Genomic DNA, 17307 nt, shown 5'->3' with positions numbered 1-17307 from the left:
TGTGTGGCCCACTTCCTACCCCAAGATCCATCATCCTAGCCCTTCAATTCTCATCATCTTCCATCAAAGTGAGACCCAAGGAGTTTGGCGTTCTATCGGATCAAGAAGATCGAACGGTGGGTGTTTTATAGGTATAGATTTCATGTTTTGATGATGAGCCAAATGGGGCCAACCAATTGATGGTATGAATCTCGCTTTGGACCCTAGATGTGGCCGATGGCCCACCATGATTCACATGATCATTCCATGATAGGGCCATTCACCATGGACCCCATCATGATGTTTACTTTCCTAGTTGAAAGGGGTCATCTAGACCTTCCATTTTGGTGGAGGAATCTCCACCGTTGATTTTGATTTGGTGGGCCCACATGGAATGGGACCCACTGGATGTATGATGTAATTCATGGAAGGGAGGGCCCATAGTGTTGGGGTCCCTCTCTCTCTCTCTCTCTCTCTCTCTCTCTCTCTCTCTCTCTCTGATTTTGTGGCCCGTTTGTGATGCATGTATTTCATCTATATTGAGCACCAAGTGGACCCCGAGCCCCACGTTGCAGCCACCTTGCTGTCACTTTCGGAGGGTCTGGATGATGGGAAAATACAAATATTAGGTGGACCCCAATGTGGCCAGCCCAGAACCCGCTGGACGTCCATTATCCAGATCGTCCAGCAGGGTCTGGACGTTGTCTGTGAAAAATAGAAATATCAGCTTGATTCAAAGTTTGCCGCTCATGCAGGCCCCACCTTGATGTATGGATATAATCCACGCCGTCCATCCTATCTCCCAACTCATTTTAGGCGTTGAGCCAAAAAAATGAAGCTAATCCGAATATTTAGCGGGCCGTATCATAGGAAACAGTGATTCTTACCGTTAAAGTCCATTAGGGCCCACTTTGATGTTTCTACACACCAAAACATGCTGAATATTGGGCTTGTTTAGTCTGTCATGAGCCATAGAATCCAATGGATGAAGTGGATCCTCCTGATGCGGGCCCCACCTAGGAAAAATTGCAACAAAACAAAATTAAAATATATATATATATATGTGCAGCAGGCACTACTGCTGCTGTCGTCCAGAGGACGCTGCAACAGCGTCCTCCTACTGCGCTGTGGATGGAAGGGGTAGGGACCGTGGGTCCCAGCCGCAGGCCCCACCGTGATGTATGTTGACATCAATACCGTGCATTTGATGGGGCCCCTTTTAATAGTGGGGCACCCCAAAAATCAGCCATATACAGAAGCTCAGGTGGTCCACACTGCAGGAAGCAGTGGTGGATTGAACGTCTGTCATTGAAACTTCTCTGGCTCCAGAGGATTTGGATAAATATAAATTTTATTTTATTTTTCTTTATATGGGTCAGTGTGACCTTATCAACAGATAGGTGAGAAATAAACGTTATGGTGGGCCCCACATGGGACCCACCTGTGAAGGGAATTGGACTGGCTGGTGTACCGCACACCAGTTCTTTAGCTGCTACTAGTTCTGTGGAGCCCACCTTGGTGATGTGTGCACCCAATGTGTGAGGCCCTCTTTGGTGTATGTGTTGCATCCCAACTGTCCATCCAATTGGCAATTCCGTCTTAGGCTTAAGACTAAAAGTGAGGCAGATCTATTAGGTGGACCACACCACAGAAAACAGTAGAGAGATGAACGCCTACCATTGAAGTCCTTTTTGGACCACAGCAGTGTTGGATTAAATTGATATTTGTTTTTCCTCCCAACTAGGTCTTTATGACCTTACTAACAGACTGGATGGAAAATAAACGTGATGTTGGGCCCTGGAATTTTTATAGCAGTGAAAAATCATTATCTCCACTGCTATTTGTGGTATGGTCCAGATGATCTTTTGATACGATTCATTCCTTTGGAAATGCTCTAGAATGATCTCTAAATGGGTTATGGCCCATTGCAATGTATATAAGGCCCATTGGTGCGGCCCATTAATGCGGCCCACTTGATGTATATGAGGCCCATGTGATGCGGCCCATTTTGATGTATTTGAGGCCCATGGGTTGAGGCCCAATGGGATGTATATAAGGTCCATTGCAATGTGTGACTCCACCATTGTGTATGTAATGATGTTTATGGCAGGTCATGCCTTAGGAGTAATGATGGTTTGACGTCCACATTGTAAGAATAATGTTAGTTAAATGTCCGCATTGTAACTCTCCCTAGGGCCCATTGATAGGCCCAACTTGTTGTGTGTAGGCCGTCTAAGCCCATCTTCGTTGTGAGGATAGTTCATCACCATATAACATGCTTAGTATAACTCCATGATTCATGCCCATACGCATCATATGTATGCTTGATATGAGGAGTGATTGATCATAGCATATGCCTTTAAGCAGATTATTTATGGGACTCACAGATAGGAGTTACCCACATGAGCGTGTGGTACGCGCAAGATTGCTGCATGACTGGACGATGTGACTCATGCATCTCTTATATGTGTAACATGATCATTGTACGCCCTAGCGACATTAAGGCCGTGGCCTCCACAGGCACATCGTGGATGGCCGGATTGGATACCAAAAATATTAGCTCTATCATTGTCGGCACATAGGATGTCCTTGGGTGAAAGTCCCAGAACCTTTTTGATACCAGGAGATACTCCAACGTTTAGATCAAGTGGATACACGAGCGCATGAGTGTCGAATACCAGTAGACCGCGTCTCCCACTATGTCGTGGTCGGTTGGAAGGGGGCGTGGCCTTATCTGCCCAAGTGAAGGGGTTATAAGCTAGGCTGAGTTTGACCAACTCGCAAATGGGTCCGATATCGATGAGCCGGGTAGGTATTGGCAGACTACTGGTCAGGAGGATAGTGTGGTCTCTTTCACTCGCTGGGCTATGCGGTTAGGGAGGCGGCAGTCAGTGTGGAGTGTACTAGACCCCGGTGATATCCCAAAGGGGAACTGTACTGATATATGTACTTGATGAGGACTGGCATGTTTGCGTTGCATCTCACATATGACATTTAGCTACGTAGGTCTCGCATTGCATGGCCTTGGTATGGCCGATAGCATTCATGTCTTGCCTAACATAGCCTTGGTACGGCTGATAGTATTCATGGACATACCAGCATATTTCCGCATTACTCTAATACTGCATACTTGACACTTGCCTTGCGCACACACTTACATCACCTTTTAAGCTTTTGTAAGCTTATGCACGACCGTTGCGTGTCGTGCAGGTGACGTTGGATCGCAGCAGCACTGAGGCCGGAGCGCGCATCAGATTATTTTGGAGATTTTTAATCACCTTGTATTTCCCTTTCCGCATTGTACTCAAAGTTTTTGATATAGTGGATATGTGGTGATATTGTTTTGTGACTTGGTTATGCTTGTGGTTATGCTCCATTACCAAAAAAAAAAATCATATTAAAAATCCTCCTTGTAGGATCCCATGATCGGAATCTGGCATATGAGTGTCGGGAGCCGAGAATGGGGCACTACGGAGGCTTTTGGCGCCGGATTCGGTGAACATGAATTTCGTGAGCCCGTTTTCCGAGTTTGGGGCGTGACAAGTTAGTTTGTTACTGTTCAAGACTTTTCTTTTGCTATCTTTTACGACAACTTTTTACTAATGCATTCTTGGATACAAATTAAAACCTTATCCTTCATTTGATTTCTCCTAATTCCTGAATGGCATTTCCCTATAAAATAATAGATTAAACAGAACCAGTGAAAAGTACAATAATATTATAGGGGCATCTCTTGCGTTCCCTGGAATTCTTTCTCATAATATTTTCCTAGGATAGAACCCTTTTCTTCCTGTGACAACGGCACATTATACAAAACCAAAACAACAGTGGACTAAGCCACAACCATTTAAAAGAAATGTTCATTGCTTTCCTTGGAAAGGATACAGGTCCATCTTTCATTTTTCCTGCAGTTCAATTCATGCTTGTGCGCATGTTCTCTAGATTTCGATCACCAAGGAATTAAATAACTGGTAGCTAGGCTTCATTGGTTCTTTGTGAGAAACTGGTTGCAAGAGATAGTTGAAAATGGGGGCTCATTTGATCAACAAGGAAATTGAAGAAATGCCACAAGAGAGAGGGAATATAACCCTTTGATGCTTGACCTTTTCCATATATTGTGAGTAACCAAGAGCATGATCCTTGCATCAGGGCAAGCTTTCCATTTTGTGTGAGTAACCACGAACATGATCACACCAAGCTGGACCCAAGTCACGTGGTGGGATTGCCATGTTTGAAGAAAGAAGAATGGAACATATTTGGTTTTCTTGACACAGATCAGTAGGACAAGAAGAGACACCAACAGAGCAACTTTAGTTTTGTTGCCCCAAACCAACAAATTTCTTAAAGACTAGCTGCTGTGGATGACAACAGTGTATTAAGGAAAGACTTTTAATCTTTTCTTTCTTCAAAGAACTAGTGGAGAAGGATTAACGTGACACAGGATGAAGATGTGCCAGTTTCAGGTACTAGAGCAATATTATAATGCAGACTATTGAGGTCGAGGCATATGCCTGGAGATGCAGACATAGCATTAGAAGCAACAAAGGGTGTACTTAGGAGCAACAAAATGGGGAGAATAATGCGCAGCAGAGGGCATACTCAGAGGTTGGAAATGAAGCAAGATATGAAAACTTGAGCACTCTCAGGTAGAGGCATACAATTATTTGATCAAGGATTCACTAGAATTTCACAAATTTGACCGGTGTATCTTGTTTTTTAGGCTACTTCATTGTTAAATCACACACATATTCTTTTCTTCCTTCCTCTGTGCCCTTCATATCCTTCAGACTTGGTTCTTTATCTTTTTCATTATGTGACTGCTAGTAGGTTTTATGAATATCTACTACAGAAAGATATGACAGACTCAATAGACAAAAACCCTAAGGACTACATACCTTGATCAAACAACTCAAGAAAATGGCCATAGTGCACTAAGTAATTTCCAAACAATTAGAAAAAATATGAGGTCATTATATGAATGCATACTTGTCAATTGATAGAGGCTCCTGGAAATTCTAAAAACATGACAGCCAAAAGGAAGCTGAGAATTAGAGGGAAAAGACAAACCTATTGCTCTGGACATGGCAAGAACCCCAAACACCCTTGGCCCATTCCAGCTTATGACCCTCCCTCCACCACTTTCAATCCTCAAAAGCTCGTCTTCTCTATCAGGCTGTAGGAAAATGCAGTACCAGAAGGGTTCAATATTAGTATTTGGAAGAGTCTGTTATTATATAAAGAACACATTCTTAGATATGGACAGCTTCTTGGAAAAACAATAGGAAATAAATTTGCAACAAATATAATTTATCAAGATACTATTGAGGTGTTTCAAGATACAATCTCTCTTGAAAACATGTAACTTGAAAACGTTGTTCTTGTATAGGGAAAAGAGTGTGAGTTCTAGGGAATTTTCTAGGAAGGCCATCAAAACAGCATTTTCCTTCTGAAAGGTCCCTAAGGCCCTGTTTGGATTCACTTCCTCATTAGGGGCTTTCCAATAAAGGAGGTTTCAAGCCCGCTTTACCCGTCGACCTGGCAGAAACCAATTGGATTGGCTTTTGTCGAATCAACTGATAAAGCACCTATTTTAACAAGCAGGAGATGAGACGACAGTTTGCAAATTGCATCCACATGCACAAAATCAACTGCAGTTTGGATCAAAACAGCGGCTAGGCCGCAACCCTTGAGGGTGCATCCAATGGGCCCTAAACCTCTTAAACTATATCTCAGATTGGTGGAATTCAAACTTGACAAAAACCCCCTCAAGGCTAAAAGTCATCAAGCAGTCCTTTTAGCTTTTTCCCTTCACATTGAAATGAGTAAAGAACTCACACCATTTGATGTGTTTTAATCAGCGTTTTAAATAGCGGTAGCGTTTTGCATAGCGTTCAACCCTCTGTAGCATGTAGTGTAAGTAGCGTAGCATATAGTGTAAGCTACAAGATACTTCTATTTTTTAATTTAAAAATAGAAAGAAAAAAAAGATGATAAATAGTAAGAAAAAAAAACAAAAAATATATATAAATGCCTAAAAGATTCATTTTTTCAAGTATAAGCATGTTCAAACAATTTACTAATCATCATTTATCAAAAGCCAATTCACATACATAAACCAAATCAAATTATTATCACATCAACAACTTTTTAAGCAAACTATAATTAATAATGTCTAATTGAAACCACAAGTCACAAGTACAAAAAGAAATTAAACTTCCGCAAGTTGAGATATTAAGTACAAAATACAAAATATAATTACTTAAAATAAATAGAAAATATAATTACCATATATATATATATATATAAAAGTGCAGTGTACGCTACATACGCTACAACCCTTGTAGCGTATGCAATAGAGGATTTACGCTATTTGCTAACGCTACGTAGTATCATAGCTACGCTACGGGGGCTATTCAAAACACTGGTGTTAATATTCAATAATAAGACCAAAATACTCTCATCAATGTCACAAGCATTTAAGTGGTCAACATCCTTCAAAAGAAAAGTGACCAAAATACCCTCATTAGTTTCTTTTTTCCTTTGCAGTTGAAAAGAAAAACATGATGTTTCTTGGTGACAATATATATGGAAAATGAGGAAATTTTGTAGCCAAGGACCATGATCTCTAGAGTTAAGCCTATGAGTCACATGCTTGGAGGCTTACTCAAGGACACGGCCATTTCTAGCTCATCCTGTAAATAAGAGGCTTGTACATAGTGTGTAGAGATTTCTAGAATAGGCTAGAGCATTGTGGATGAGTGTAGAGACTTCTAAAGATAGCTAGAAGATGGTTGGATTGTGCAAAGATCTCTAAAAGGTTCTAGAGTTCTCTAGTGTGTTTTGGTAGCTAGGATTTAGGAGAAGTGTGGACGAGCCAAAAAAAGATATTAGAGGATTCCTGGCTGTTAGATGAAAGCTACATAGAACCATCCTAGCCATTGAAGTACACTTCTAAAACACTAGAGCCCTCATTTAGGACTCATTCAGAGTCCTAGACTTCTTTAATGCAATAGAAGTTTTCCCATTCCACTCTCTTGTGCTTTCTTTGTTGTTGACGTCTTAAATCTGTGAGCAACAGGGTCTGTCAATGCCATCGACAGGTGCTCGATCCCATCGAGAAAATCCGAAAATCCCACACTGGTTGCTAGAACTTTAGTGTTGTTACTCGATGTCATCGAAGTTCGATGCCATCGACAAATCCTCGATGGGTGGTCGATGCTATTGAAGTCCCATTGAGCGCAGGCGCAAAGTTGCATAAGTGCGGGATTTGTTTCCTATTCTGGTTGTGATACTTCCTATATCGGGTGTAATTGGTATTTGGGAGGAGTAAAGGTGTTCTACGGCTTTCTAATTTGTTCTGAAGGGTTCAAGGGTATAGCTAGGGCTTGTGAAGTGGATTCGAGGCTTGTTCGAATCGGTAACACCATCTCTTGTAATTTATGCTTTCATAGTGCATTACTTGTCGCTTTGTGTCGTGGTTTTTTCACCCAAGGGTTTTCCACGTAAAATTCGGATTGTTCTTGTTTGGACTTGGTTGTGCGATTGTGAGTACTTTGCTTGATTTGTCTCTGGGTGTTTCCGCGGTTCCCCAACATTCTTAAGTTCTCCTACATCGTAGCCGGCACTTAGTGTCTAGTAGCTGGTGGTGCAAGTGGATAGCGGGATGACTCAAAGTATCATTGGGACATTGCAAGGGTGTCGTACGGCTGAGTAGGATGGCACTCTACGCTGAAACAGGTACATCTAAACTCACCTATAAAGTGAAAAGGTAATAAAAAGCAAGGACTTTAGAACATAGTGGACTAATTTAGTATCAAAATGGCTTTGGTGTCATTTTTAAAATATTGTACAAAAATTGCCACTTTACAGCTCTAACCATCTTCTTCTTCTTCTACTTCTACTACTACTATAAAAATTGCCTTGTTACAACTCTAACAATTTAATCTTATGTTAAGCCTTCTTCTTCTTCTCATTCCATTCTCTTATGCCTTCTTGAGGTCTCTTACAACATAGCTTGTACTTAGTGTCTAGTAGTTGGTGGTGCAAGTGGGTGGCAAGCTGACTCAAGTATCATTGGGAGATTGCAAGGGTGTCATACGGCTGAGTAGGATGGCACTCTATGTCGAAATAGGTACATCCAAACTCACCTATAAAGTGAAAAGGTAATAAAAAGCAAGGGCTTTTGAACAGTGGACTAATTTAGTATAAAAATGGCTTTTATGTCATTTTTAAAATATTGTACAAAAATTGCCTTTTTACAACTCTAACCATCTTCTTCTTCTTCTACAAAAATTGACTTTTTATAGTTCTAACCATCTTCTTCTTCTTCTACAAAAATTGCCTTTTTACAGTTCTAACCATTTAAACTTATTTTAAGCCTTCTTCTTCTTCTTCTTATTATTATAAAGAAATGAAGGTTACAAAAGGGAGCCCACAAACGCCAACCCTTTCAGACAGACACCTTTTCTTTCCATTTTTAGTACCATGGTACATTATGGTATTATATTACCAAAAGTAAAAGAAATAGGGTGAATCAACCAATAAGGGGATTTGGAATTCCTTTATATATATATATATATTTTGAACCTTTTACATCTATGATCGTTTTCCAGTACTATCCATTCGGAAGTAGCACCAATAGGTAATAAGATAAGTAAACCTAGATAGTTTGACAACATGTAACAGAGACCAATAATTGCATCGATAGGAGTAAGTTGGTTCAAGTTGAAGGCTCTAAAGGCAAGGGGAAGTCCCAAAAGGATGTGGGTGGAGGTAGTAAGAAAAGATTTGATGCCCTATGGTTTTAAGTAATAATGTTGGAGTAGTTGACACCTATTAGTTGGGGTAAGGGTTAGATCACTATGATGATTTACCACCATTGACCATCTTCTACGAGCTCTTTTTGAACACCTAAAAAGCCCTAGACAATAGAAACACTAGAAAAGCTGATCAGATGATCCTTTAGACAGAACAAACTAGAGAAAACAGTTCATTGGTGTGATCACGGCCCATTTTGGGCTGCATCACTAGGTCACTTCATAAAGAAATTGTGCAACCAGAGCAGACGTGTAACCAAGTGGGAAGGGATAGGGTTGAAATGGCAATCTAAAGGACTTTAGATCTATATGCAGTAGGCATTAAACTTTACGTTGCATAAAAGTTCACAGTTTAACTTGGATGAATTATTTCATCCTTTGCACAAGTATAATGTGTACAATCCACAATTCATGTAGCATACATGTAAATCAATCTAGATCAAATAAATTGTGGGCCCCTCTATGGATTTAGTATGGTCCTGAAATTGATGATCCCAGCCATTATATCAATGAATATCAACTGGATGGTCAAGAAATAAATGACCATCGGTCCAAGTTAAGTGGTGAAATCTAATGGTTAGAAATGCAAAATTAATGTGAACTTTGCACCATGTGGCATTGGAAAATGGGGCAATGATTTGGACACTGGATTGGTGTAAATGTATGTCATGCCTACGGATCCAATAATCTGCTAGAATACAGTTTTTTATTAGTGGTAGAATACGGCATTATTCCTTCAACCTGGATGGTGTATAGAAATTTTGGAATTATAATATGGTTAAGTATAGGTTGACCAAGGAGAACAATCATATGCATTCCAAAGTATGGTAATTACCATATGTTCGAGCCATGTAGGGCCCACCCGTGATGCATATGTGGAATCCAAACCATGCATTTGGTGCACAGCTCATGGTCACCATACACGGAAATTGTGAATAAAATATTTTCTAAATGCTTGTTTGTCCAATGTCCTCAGCACAATAGACAAAAACTAGGGTGGGCAAGAATATTGAAAAAATAATAATCTTGAAAATAACAATAAAGTTGAGGGAAAAAAGAATAATAAATCATTATAGAACTCTTTTACTTTTTCAGTGAATGAATGTACCAAAGTACATCTACAAAAAATGCAGTAGGCAGGTTTGGGCGGTAGGACCTTGTGATCAATAGTTAATGGGATTGTCTGGTTCCCCCGACAGAGAACTGCCCTTGAGTCTCCACAATTGGAAGCAATGATCTGACACCCTGACACCACCACTACCACAGCAGTTGAACCAACCATTTCCGTTGCTACTGTCTCCACATTGACATCACCATCAACCCTCTCAAACCCATTAGAAAATGCCTCCTTCCACCGACTACACCAACCTTCTTCACCATTTCCCCTATCCCATTCTGCAGCCACAGCTTCATGAATATGTTCTGCACAAAATCTAGCCACCTGGACACAAGGGAAAAAACACATCTTTAACAACAAGAAAAGGGAGAATAGGAGAATAGAAACAGAGCTATCCATCAACATTTTTTCAGTATAAAAGTAAAATGGTACTATTGATGATGTCGAAAACGACTGTAAAATGGTAGTTGTTGAAGGACACCAAAAGTTTGTTTCACCCACAAACAACACTGGTAGAGAACTTATGGCTGTCGAATGCGGACTGCAGCTCTCCCTCCATCATGGTGTGCAGATTTTACATTAAAGAGCAGCAACTTATTGTGCCCCCTAGGAGACTGAAGCTAAGATAAATAATAGCAACAAATTAATCAGACAAATATCCCATGCAAGAATAGCAACCACAATTTCCACACACACACACACACACACACAGAGATTGTACAGGTTCTTGAAGCCAGAAATTTGTATACTGTTTAGAAATTTGGACATGGAATGGAATTGCCCTGAATAAAAACTGAACTAGACTGGGCAGCCAGATCAAATGAGTTTTTCCATGGGGAGCCAAGTCTAAAGTTTTTTACTGACTTGGTGAAATTGAGTCAACTTGGCCCCTTTAGTTATTGATCCAATGAGGTTGTCACCACTATTGTGCAACTAAAATTGCAAAGTCAAAACCTAACCATCAACTAGAAACTTTGGACTGAAAAACAATGTGATAGTTTCTTGGGTCTGAAAAAAAAAGGAGAGGTTGCTGGCGAGAGAGAGAGAGAGAGAGAGAGAGGTTTGGGTCGAGTTGAGTTCGAGTTCGAGTTCATTTGAGTTGGGATCGACACAGGTGGGTGATCGTTCTGAAACTTGAAATTTCAGATTCATTTCTTTTGTTGTTTCTGAAACTTGAAATCTAGATTGTTTTTGTATAAAATAGATCGAAGTCAAATGAAATCTCTAAATTTTGAAATGTATAGATTAAAATCAATTTCATAAATTCAGGTCGAAATTTAATTCATTTTCTAAATTCTAGAAATTAATGAATTGAATAAATTCTATTAAATTTTATATTATAGTTTGATTTAAATTCTAAATTTTTTATTTAGTCAATTTTGATGATAATCTATGTAAATCTCCAAATTTTTAAATTTGCTTGATATAAATTAATGAGGTTAAATAATTAAATATTGAATTAATAATTTTTTATATTAAATATTGAATTAATAATCTTTTATATTAAATATTGAATTAATAATTTTTTATATTAAATATTGAATTAATTAAATTTTATCTGAAATCCAAATAATATTTGACATTTTAATTAATCCAAATTTTGAATATTAATTAATTTAAAATCATCTGAATTAGTGAAATTATACCTTAATTTGAGTATTAGAATAATTAATCCGATTTAAATTCCGTGTTAACAAACTTTATTCTATTAAAACTAAATTTTACATTATTTAACTAAGTTAAATTAAACTTATTAAGATGTGACCATAATCTGAATTAAATCACAAAATTTTTAATTTTTAATTTTGTTAAATTGTAAATTAATTAAGATGCGAGTAAGAAGGATGTGTGATTGCAATGAATTTAGTATTTTATATCCTCTTAATTGAATATTGATTGTGAAATAGCATTTCATATGCATGTTATTACTGAATGAGAATTTAGATTGAGATAACAGGTGCTCTACTTTGGGATATTCCTAAAAGTAAAATGGTACTCTGCTCTGGAATAGTCCTAAAAGTATATGCATGGGTGCTTTGCCCTAGACATTCCTAAAAGGAACACGGTGCTTTGCCTTGGTTATCCCAAAAAGTACACAAGGACGAGGGGTTACATTAATTCAAGTTATTGCTCATGGAAAGAATTGCATGCATGGTATCTCTTAATTATGTTATTTAATCCATGATCTTACCTTCTCTATGTTTTAATTTCGACTATATTTCTTTCTGTATATAAATCCAGAAATTTCAAATTTGGTAAGGATATGATCTCACTAAATTGTGTATGCTCACCGCACTTTGAGTAATGTTACAAGTGTTGAGTTAGAGTACTATGAGCAAGCAAACATTTATTATTAGTTTTTTCTTTAGTTTCTTAGGATATAGTTTGGAATTCAAGTTTCAATGTAATCGAACAAGTATTTTAATAGTAATGACTTGAGTAGTGATAGCATGGTACAATCATTTAGTTTATTTAAACTTTAAGTTCGATGATGATTTCCAGTTAAATTAGGTGTGAATGTTTAATTGAATCCAAGTGAGAATATGTGATGTGATAAAAATTAAATAAATTAGATGATGTGTTTGGGATTCTAGTCTTTAGCAGCCCTACTTGGGTACCCGGATTTTGGGGCATGACACTTTGAATCAGTGGAATAAAGTTCATAATCCATGATTTTCATATTTGATCATTGATTTTAAATTCTGATTTTTGAATTTGGGGGAAATGGGGAAAAATGGAAAAAAAATCCAATTTTCGATTTTAGCTTCCAATTTTCGACTTTCATACATGTCTCCTATGATCTATAAATTATATATAAACTGATTTCGAATATAATTGCCTCACTTCTATCAAACAGTACATAGTTTAGATCCCTATACAAAGGAAACTTACTATTTGTATGGGTTTTTTTAATCTTTTGAGTTCTAAGTACATAATAATACTCTGAAGTTGATGGTTGGTGCGGGGGCTAAAGGGAAGCTGAGTCTGATGGCTGAGGGTGATGTATGGGACTGGAGCAGAAGGTAGGCCTGGGTGTTGTCCATCAGGAATTGGTCTGTGTTGCGAGCCATTCATCAGCAAAATCCTTGCCCATCATCGCAGGTGATTTGTGTTGTTGTATTGTTTAGGGGCCCTATTCTTTGTAAATTTGGAGAAAAGGATGAGGAGGCTGGGAATTTCATTCTACCCGCAGGCTTCCACCCTTTAGTCCATCCTCGAAGAGGAGTCTATCGTTGGTTTTGTGATGGGCCGTATATATTTTGTTTGGCTGCATTATTGTGGGGGATTTTCTACTGTGAAAAATGCAATTGGCGATAGTTGGTGGGAGGACGTAGATGGATGTTGTTTTGGATTTTGTTATGTTAATTCTGCCTGGTGGTTTAGGGGGCAGATGGTGTCTTTAATATCTATTTGGTTGGTTGCATTTGTCATTCTAGGTGCAAAGTGTTGTAAATCTAGCCAGTTGAAAGTGCAAATAGAAATGTGCTTTTGGATGGGGGATGTTTTCCTATTATTTTTAAGGTCTTGCTACAGCCATTTCGGTTCTTCTTCGGCTAGGATTTGAGTGGATCTCAATGTTCAAAAACGAAGAAAAAAATTGAACAAGTCTCTTTGCAACTTTGGATCATTTGATTTAGGTAGTTAGGGTTGTTGAAGATTGCTAAAGCTTGAGAGGTTTTTGTTATGCCTTCTTTTTCTTTTTCTTTTGTTTGAAGACACAGGGTGTCCCCACCTCTTTTGAAGCGAGACTAATCCTTGCGGATACACGCAATCACCCACAACCACGTGTATCAAGTAAAGCCAAGAAGAGGAATCGAACCCACACCTATAGGGAACAAACCTACGATGAAGACCATTCGCACAAACCTCGTTTACCTGTGTCGTTTGTATTAGATTTTTCTACTGTTTTGTTATTCAGGGTTGCCTTGGAGATGCAGACGTGTGAGTTTTAGCCCTTTTTTCCCTGTAATTAGCATAAGTTGTGGCAATGTTTCCATTTATAATTTTTCATTTTTTGGAATTATACGATGAGTGAGGCCCGTTTCTTTTTGCGGTGCCCACCCAAATGATTGTAATATATTTTTCCATATTAACAAAGTTACATGTGGTGCACTCCCACATTTCTAATAAATTAAAAAATAAAAAATAAAAAAATCCTCCAAAGTTTCATTGAAAATTTTGAGCAATTTCCCAATGTTTCCCAAAAACAGTAACACTTTAGGAGATAAATGCAATATTTCCTATGGGATGCTCGATATGTTTTTGTATCTCAAGGACGTTGTTGTGCATAATGCCTTGGATTCTACCAATCTGTTGTACAAAGAAGTTTAGGTTTGGTTCCACCAAAGCCATTTTTGGTTCAACCAAAAATTGGAGAATTCTCAGATTGCTTGGTGTGATGTTTTGGTTGTTTTCGGTTCGACTGACATTCCAGTTGAGTCAATTTGATCCGACTAAATGTTATGTTCGGTTCGACCAAACATGTTATGTGGAGTTGTGCAAATTGGGCTATTTAAGCCTAATCCACGATTAGGGCTTGTATTCCAATGAGTGTTCTCTCTAAGGGCGAGGGTTTTCGTGAGGTGAGAGGGTTTACGACACTTTTAAGGGCTTGGGAATGGTTTTCCAAGGTTGCACATCGCAAGGGGAGATCAGGTACATTTGTAATCATAGAAGGTGAGTGGTGTATAACTCTAAAGTTTTGATTATAGTGGATCTCTGTCGCTTTGTGCCGTGGTTTTTTCCCACAAGGGTTTTCCATGTTAAATATCGCCGTGTTTTGTGTGTGATTGCTTTATTGGTTATTCTGCTTTATTACAATTGTTCTATCTTCGTTGTACATGCTTCCACAAAGCGCACAGATTGACAATGGTATGAACTGTTCAATCAGTGATGGGCACTTTGACAGCTAGACATGACTCAAATTCAATAAGAAAGTTTTTATTGATTGAATGGTTAGGATTGTCCTACCAAGATACTTCTGTTCAGTTGAATTTTAGCTACATTTACACCACATGATGGGCTTGATTTTTGAAACTCAAGCCACTAGTAGGGCCTAACAGATAGATGAACCAGATTGATAATTCATGCAGTCATGTCCGAAGCAAATCACACAGTAGTCTGCTAGTTTATTTATGTGTGGCCCTTCTACTCCCTACCATGGTTTTAGTCTATTAGGAACTGATTATCAATCAAGGCCTCCAAATCTGGGAATTCCATCTTTGGACAGTGTCCGTATTCATTGTATCTTATACAACCTAATTGTATTTATACACCATCGATGTAGAGAGAACAAAAACAAAAATTATTCATAAATCATTTTTGTAATGATATGGTTTTTGTCTGAATGGACACAATTCACCACACCAATACAAGACCTAAGTGGGACCGAATCAGACAATATGTAAGTCACCATACCGACAAGAACCAAATGGACCGGTCCCCACTCCTAAATCCATGCTTTCTAATGATATTACTAATAGCCCCCTTATCGGGCGGTTTCGGGCCGACACGGGCGATACGCACCTGTTCCGGACGATACCATGGACATTGCTCTAGAGTGCCACGTATGTCAGTTCCACGTTAGCACCCAACACCAAATTCCAAAATTCCAGCTAAGAACCGTGTCACAGTCGCCACGTGTATTTTTCCGTACGTCGACACAAAAATACTACTTTTTCCATTTGGAGGGGGAAAAAAAGAAGAAGAAAACAAAAAGCCGACCGACCATGACACGTAGCATTAGAAAAGACCTGTTTTAGACCTGAAAATAGCGCGATATTTTGATTATTTCTTTACTATCTTTTCATTAACTCGCGACACACTTCGCCAGATAATTTTTTTTTTTTTTTTTTTTTTTTTTTTTTATGTCACAGCAAGGAAGTGAATCCCTCGTGATATATAACATCTTGAATTTCTCGTGATTACAGGAGACGCACGGAAAGTTAAATGAAACGTCGATATTTTCATGAGATTATCAACTGGCTTGGGAACACACGAAAAAAAGGAATGGTTATAGTGGAATCGTCTCTACTGAACCACCCATTACACCCTACTACCGCCACTAGACGTGGCAATGATGCGATCAGTTATCTATCTGGTGGGGCCCACTATGGACGGCCAATATAAAAGAAAGAAACCGAATTGGTCACGGAAGTGAGAAAAATTGACAGCTGGGATCATCTTATCTTTGTGGTTTTGAACTATGAGCCATCCAAAGAAGGGATTACTTTATGGACGGCCCAGATTCGTTGTCCCTTAACGCGTGTACGGTATAAAGGTACATCTGAAAGTCTGAATCATTGCCTCATCAAAAATCAAAATAAATGCACATAAAAACCGAATAATAAAAAAAGGCGAGAAATTCCCGGGAAAAGACAACCGTATATGTACGTAGACGTATAGAAGAATGACTAGAGAGTAGAGACTGTACCGAGGCTACGCGTACGTACCTGAGAACCTCCGTGCCCGTCGTAGACACCGAAGAAATGTACGGGCGCGACCTCTCCGGAGCTTCTAGAACCTGGAGCCGTGCACCCGCCCAAGGTCTCGCACGTGCGAGACATAAAAGCCGGTATAACGGCGACGGCGTCCTCCATCTCCCTTCGTCTCCCCACTAACGTCGCGGTCCCCCACGTCAACCCCTTGCTCCTCCCAACGCACCTCTCCCTCCTGACTCCACCCGCCACGTCGGCATCCGACGGCGGAGCTGGAGCTATCAACCTCGGAACCACCACGTCGGCGACCACAGCAGCTGGGATCTCCCCGCTGCTGCCGGAGATGTCGCTGGAGCTCGTTGTGCTCCGGCTGTCGTCAGATCCGAAGAGGGAGGAGGCGCTGGAGTCGGTCCTGATGCCGGCGAGGTCCTCGTCGGAGGGAGGAGCGGCGTCAGGTTCCCGGCGGGGAATGGCCAGGCAGTGATCTTCTTCATCAGAATCTAGCTCCATTCGTCAAAACCTAAAAAAACGCGTACGTATACACCGAAGAAGCTGTGTATATCCAGAGAGTGGGGGGACGGGGAAGAGGAGAGGAAGGGTGAGGATGGGGATAAAAGGGTAGAAGGGACAGATGAGGAGACGACACGTGTGATGGGATATGAGGAGATTACCCACGCATCTACGGAAGGTGAGGAAAAGGGTTTCATTGCAGTACGCTGTTTGGTTTCTCTTTCCCGACACGTGTCCGCTATCGGGTCGCCGGGTAGGTAGGATTCGGTTCGGCCTGAACCGTTGAGACTCTTGCCGCTTGTACCAACTTTCAAGGCCCGAGTGCCCGACCTGTTTCACGCGTCGGGTCTTCATCCAGGGAACCGTGTGTGCGGAGCCAATACACTATTGCTACCGGAGATCCGGCAGGAAGCCACACGTGTAAAAAATCCGGACCATTCAATAGGTA

General features: G+C 39.8%; 1 protein-coding gene across 8 annotated transcripts in view; it reads right to left on the bottom strand.

Annotated features, from left to right (window-relative positions):
* Window positions 1-17013, bottom strand: part of LOC131258153 (probable protein phosphatase 2C 6) — a 49931-nt gene extending 32918 nt beyond the window's left edge. For 3 of the 8 annotated variants that reach the window (XR_009177913.1, XR_009177915.1, XM_058259280.1), the window contains exons 1-3: window positions 16365-17006; window positions 9952-10236; window positions 5047-5152 (exon numbers count right to left, since the gene is read on the bottom strand). Coding sequence is in view for 4 of the 8 variants with exons in the window: in XM_058259280.1 (XP_058115263.1) it covers window positions 5047-5152; window positions 9952-10236; window positions 16365-16859 (886 nt within the window). In the remaining 4 variants the exon portion in view is untranslated. Of the gene's footprint in view, window positions 1-5046; window positions 5153-9951; window positions 10237-16364 lie in introns of all 8 variants that reach the window. The other 5 variants (XR_009177936.1, XM_058259288.1, XR_009177950.1 and 2 more) reach the window with 4 other exon arrangements.
* Between the last annotated feature and the right edge of the window lie 294 nt (window positions 17014-17307).

This window comes from Magnolia sinica, chromosome 1, assembly GCF_029962835.1.
Source record: "Magnolia sinica isolate HGM2019 chromosome 1, MsV1, whole genome shotgun sequence".
Taxonomy (NCBI): domain Eukaryota; kingdom Viridiplantae; phylum Streptophyta; class Magnoliopsida; order Magnoliales; family Magnoliaceae; genus Magnolia; species Magnolia sinica.
This window is presented reverse-complemented; position numbering and strand designations above follow the sequence as displayed.